At 35.3% G+C, this 5,694-nt stretch overlaps 1 protein-coding gene across 1 annotated transcript; it reads left to right on the forward strand.

Moving 5' to 3' along the window:
• The first annotated feature begins 1,801 nt into the window (after positions 1-1,801).
• On the forward strand, positions 1,802-3,270 carry kcnj13 (potassium inwardly rectifying channel subfamily J member 13). Its single transcript, XM_020537357.2, has 2 exons — positions 1,802-2,273; positions 2,654-3,270. Exons 1-2 carry the CDS (start codon positions 1,802-1,804, stop codon positions 3,268-3,270), a joined length of 1,089 nt encoding a protein of 362 aa, XP_020392946.1.
• Positions 3,271-5,694: the final 2,424 nt, after the last annotated feature.

Here is a 5,694-nt window from a genome sequence, read left to right on the forward strand (position 1 = left end):
AAAAATTCAAATGCAAAGCCAAATTAATACTTCATAGAAATGCTGTATTACAACTAAAGTGTATATTTTAAAACATGCTCTACTTTAATTTTGGGGGGGGGGGGGGTGTGGGGATGTGTGAAAAATGTACTTTAAAATTTTGAGAATATTGAATTATCCTGCATCCACATTCAAAATCCCAGAAGGGCCCCACTTGCTGCATGACTTTAATTGGGTAAATTCAATAGCTACTTTTAAAGTCAATTTGATTCATTTATGCATCATGACACTGGCTGAATTCTATCATCTGACAAGGAAATGGTGTAGTAGTGGCTACAAAAACTTGAGTCACTATTGAAAGTTAAGATGCTGTAGTTTACAAAGTTAACACTGGAAAACTTCACTGCGGATAATTGATCTTCCAGTTCATATTCATATCTTCCAGTTTACATTCAATGTATACCAAAAATTGAACATTTTATGTATAAATCAACATTCAAGTCACACTTTTGCAATGTAGGAAACTGTTGCCAACAAACTTGCAATTGAGAATACTTATATATTGGAGGGAAAATATGCAAAGTATTAAATATCAATTTTAAGCTAACCTAAAAACTTCGTAGTATAAAATAGGCTGCAAACCAAAAAGATTTTCCATGAGCTTCTCCAAATTGAAAGAGGAAAAATAATGCAATTAACTAAAAATTCACATGCAATCTTGCTAATCTCATTTCACAGGTTGAGACACTGCAGGCAGTCTTCACAAATTTATGACTTAATTTTAGATCAAAGAGTTACATGTCTACTTTTGTAAATAGAATGAAAAAAATTCATTTGCCCCTGTAGTTTCTCTAATCTGAACCACATGGGTCCCTTTAAATTGCTACCTGCATTGTAGCTGCATTAATAAACTTGATTCTAACAAGTTATTGGGCACGCCCAAGAAACACTGGATATTTAAACCAATGCATGGGGGACAATTTTCTTCTATATCAACTATTAATAGGGCCTTATGAAGCCATGAAGCAAATAATTTTGACCATTGTGGCTACTTTAGTGAATAAATATCAAGCCTAGTTTATCAAGGTTGACTAGCTTCTTAAATTATTACTCAATGGAAGCAATGACTATAAAATCAATAGTTTGTTAACTGAACACGCTTACTACATTTACACAGAATTAAAAAAACTTCCATGAATATTTTTTTTTAAATCAGATCCTTACCAGTTGAATTGAAGGAAGAAATCTGCAAACTGGCTGTTCAAAATGTTTTAATTTGTGGAATTTCGTTTAAATCTTGATATACTATCTATATCTGATAATGAATTACTGTCATACTTCTAATGTGCTCTCTGAAAAGCCAGATTTAATGCAAAACTGATACATACAATGGTCAGAAAAATGGAAAAATTAGACTTAATCTGAACATACGCCAAATGCAATGTCTCCCAACTACAACAACATTGCATTGTAGAAAGTTAAGTGCTCTCATAAATTAGCTTCCATTCTCAAACATGCATTTTTTTGTAAAGAATGAGAATTTCGCGAAGTTGCAAGTCCATACCTTACTGAAACAACCAAATCAATATAAACTGGAAGAGTACACGAGCTCTACCTTTTCGGATGGAATCATTTGCGCAAATATGGTGAAAGGTTACTTAATCAGTTAATAGATAAATAAGTAATCTTGCAAATCCACAATACATGAGTAATTGCTAAAAAAGATAAATATAGATAATGGGAAGACAATTAAACCTGGCTGCAAACATTAACATTTTGACAATATGTTCTACAGCTAAACCAGTAAAGGAAAATAAGACACATGGCTTTCAACGATAATGACAAAAAAGACACAGCACCACTAGTGGCCTCCTGGTACAAAAGGATTGTCTCTAAGGATGGGCACAGCAATCTAAAGACAGAGACCCTCAGTAGAAAAAGCATTATCTACCTAAAAGATATCTGGCCAATTTTAATGGAAATGAAATGGCGTTGGATGTTACTGACTTTCTCAGGAGCTTTTATTACTCATTGGCTCTTTTTTGCCTGCTTTTGGTATTTATTGGCATACACAAACGGGGATTTAGATTTGCCAGATCATAACAACCCTCCAGGAAACCACACCATCTGTGTGAAATATATCGACAGCTTTACAGCAGCCTTCTCATTCTCACTGGAAACTCAGCTCACGATTGGTTACGGAACCATGTACCCTGATGGTGACTGTCCTGCAGCCATTGTGCTCCTTGCTGTCCAAATGTTACTGGGACTTATGGTGGAAGCTTTAATTACAGGTAATTCTTCTTTAATAGAATTCATGATAAATACTGCTAGGCTCTGAAACAGTCCGAATAACTCAATTTCTGCAGCTATCGAACCAGCTTAAAAATTTGTGAAATCGCAATAAGAACATTTAAGAACTTAAAATTTTGCATCTTTAAGCAATGAAAAATACAGTCCTTTTCAGTGTTGTCTTATACATCTGAAATAATATGAGAGTCAATGATTGGCTGCATGTTCAATTTATTTCAAGACTGTTATACATTGGAATGCTTGTAGAAGGATGGAGGTCATTATGTTTCAAACCTTCTACAATTAATAATATAGAAATGTTTAGTGCTGAAAATGATTTTTCACCACCCAAAGCTTTACTTACAACAGTTCATTTTTACAGGTGCCTTTGTTGCAAAGATTTCCAGGCCAAAACTAAGAGCAACTGCAATTAAATTCAGTTACTTTGCTACTGTTGGACACCATGAAGGGGAGCTTTGCCTGATGTTTAGAGTAGCCAATGTAAGGCAAAATCCATTAACACATGTTAAAGTAACTGCTATTTTATACCAAGAATACAAAGACCAACATCTTCACCAGACAACCCTGGACTTCCACATTGACAACATGAACTCTAACGAATGCCCATACCTTGCTTTCCCACTCACGTTCTGCCACACTATCAATCAAAATAGCCCGCTTTATCCACTGATACAAGGAGAGATGCCAGCCTACTATGAGATAGTAATTATTTTGTCAGCGGAACAGGAAGGCACAGGTGAGACTTACCAAAAGAGAACCTCATATATCCCAGAGGAAATCAAATTCAATCAACAGTTCGCCTCTGTGATAAGCTGCACTTCCAAAGGATACTACAAAATTGCCATGGAGAACTTTGACAAGACAGTTTCTGGATTTCCTGTGTTACTTAATCCAAAGAAAACAAGGCAGAATGATTTTGTTGTCAGCATCAATGGTGATCATGCTGACACTACCTTATTCAGACATAGTTCTGTCTGAAACATTAACTTTTTCAAAAGGCTTTCACCTAGAACATCAAATGTCAAATTGCTGCCATTGTTTGAAGAAACAGTTCTAAAAGTTAAGGTTTCAAAATCAACTCATTAAATTATAGCACCAAAACATAACCAAGGATTTGGGTGCTTCAGGGCAGTTATTGACAATGGGATAAATATATGTGATCATCTAAACAGAAATTAAGTACCACAGATAAAGACTGCAAAAACTCAATGGTGAAATACAATAGTTAATCCCTATATATAGTTTATTTCATCCTGCATGATTTTTGCCAGCCAGTTTCAAGATTTATTTGGTCAGTAGATAGAGATTTATTATGCAAACACGTGTCTTGGACTGCGGGGAGAGGGCTGAGATGACAGGCAGCTAATGAATGCAATTTAACTGTATGAAAAGAAAAAAAACCATGTTAACAGTAAGTTACACAATTACAGGAATCAGAATAATGCACTTGTAGTACTTGCAAAGCTTACTTTAGATATGAAGGCAAAAGTCAAGCCTTCAGACTTTGATGATAAACCAGACTGTGTCTGAACAATTATTAACAATGAAAAAATACCAGCTGCCGTATCTCTATAGCATAAAGTTTGGTACAGCAAATTAAAAATTACAAATGACTTTTATCTTCGACACAAGTTTAAAACTGGTAGATGAATAATTACTTTGCAGCACAATTTTCAATCTGGAAAATTGGGCCGAATTATACTATATAAATGATTCAAAAACTAAGCACCATACTACTCTTTTGACTTCAATAGTCTGACTAAACGGTTAATACTTACAACAAAAAAATTAGTCTGTTAAAAGGCTAAAATAGAAAATGTAAATAAATTTAATGGAAGTTACTTAAACATCTTTCACATGAGATCTTTGGTCAAATGCAGTCCAGAATTTAATGGATGTGGGTTTGGGGATTTAAAAAAAGATGAAAGCTTCTACTCTAATGTTATTGAGATGGTTGTGTCACATTATTAATTCAATATACAAAGCTATCCATAATTCTGAAGAAACAAACTTCATTGAAGTACTAAGTTTGTGGGAATTGAAATAAAACTCTAGTAAAATACAGAGATAGCAAGAACTGCAGATGCTGGAGTCAGAGACAACAAAGTGCGGAGCTGGAGGAACACAGCAGGTCAGACAGCATCAGAGGAGCAGGAAAGTTGACATTTCAGGTCAGGATCCCGGAAACATCAACTTCCCTACTCCTCTGATGCTGTGTGACCTGCTGTGTTCCTCCAGCTCACACAGTTGTCTCTCGTAAAATACAGCTTGTTTTGATGAGTTGCAGGAAAGGGTTAGAAGTTACACAATCACAGAAATATGACAGTCCAAAGTTTACTTATGGCTGTTTGTAGCTTCAGTTGAAGCTACATACTCCAATTCAATTCTTCTGGCCTTTCCTGGTAGTATCTTTTAATCTGAACCTAGTTTTTTATGCATTTGGTTAGGGTGTAACTGATGTTGACACAGGTTTCAAAAACAGAAAAATAATTCAGTGCCTTGACATTATCTCTCTCCACATGCATAAACATTCCTGCCACAGGAGGAATTCAAACTAATCACTGCACAAATGAGAGAAACACCTTTCTAAATGTGGCAAGCTACCACCAATTCACTAGCATCTATATTCCTTGAAGCAAACTGATAATTCACATGCAAAAAACTTCAAAAGATTAGTTCTGTAATAGCTAAACATTCAGTTAACTGAACACAGTGCAAAATATAAACTGAGCACAATATTCAGGTCCTAAAAGCAAAAGAGTAGTTGACTTTTTATTTCCAATTGTCGAAACCAAATTACTGTAGTCTTGTAGAAAGAGGACAAATACAACTTGAAACTTGCAGTTTTCACTTTGCAATCATTAAAACTCATTTGTGTCAGTAATTTGGATGCCTCAAACTTTGTATACATTTCAAAGTAAAATAACTCATGATTGAATTAAAGATTATTACATATGGCCAAAGAATGGTAACTATTGGTAAGTGTCCCGGATTTCCAGAAAGTTACGAACTAGTATCAGCATGAAAACACATTTGCCAGTGTTAGAATGCCAGCATCAAATCCATGCCAGCAGAGGTGTTCTGTGAAATTTAGCCACACCCATTCTGTGTATGCATATCCACTCAGGTGCAATAAGTATGATAGACCACATAAGCAAGCAGAGATAGTTATCTAGTGGATACAACAGGTGTCCAATACATTCACAATCCTATCTTATCAGTTCTCCATGGTCTGCAGGCGAACACCATACAAATAGTTGAGTGTATTTGGAAAATGGAGGAAGGTTTCAGGGCAGGGATACACCAAGGAATGAAATGTTTGCTTAGACTGCTCTAGTTTTGTGAAAAGAGGATAAAAAGAATCCACAGGCTGTGGTACACCTTCCTTTTGCAGGTCTCATG

Source organism: Rhincodon typus, unplaced genomic scaffold, assembly GCF_021869965.1.
Source record: "Rhincodon typus isolate 14 unplaced genomic scaffold, sRhiTyp1.1 hic_rhity00001139, whole genome shotgun sequence".
Taxonomy (NCBI): Eukaryota; Metazoa; Chordata; class Chondrichthyes; order Orectolobiformes; family Rhincodontidae; genus Rhincodon; species Rhincodon typus.

Bases quoted from the DNA above. Each gene is read 5' to 3' on its own strand.
- kcnj13 (XM_020537357.2), top strand. From the start codon at position 1,802: ATGGCTTTCAACGATAATGACAAAAAAGACACAGCACCACTAGTGGCC. The intron at 2,274-2,653 runs GTAATTCTTCTT...TCATTTTTACAG, and splicing joins GGTGGAAGCTTTAATTACAG to GTGCCTTTGTTGCAAAGATT.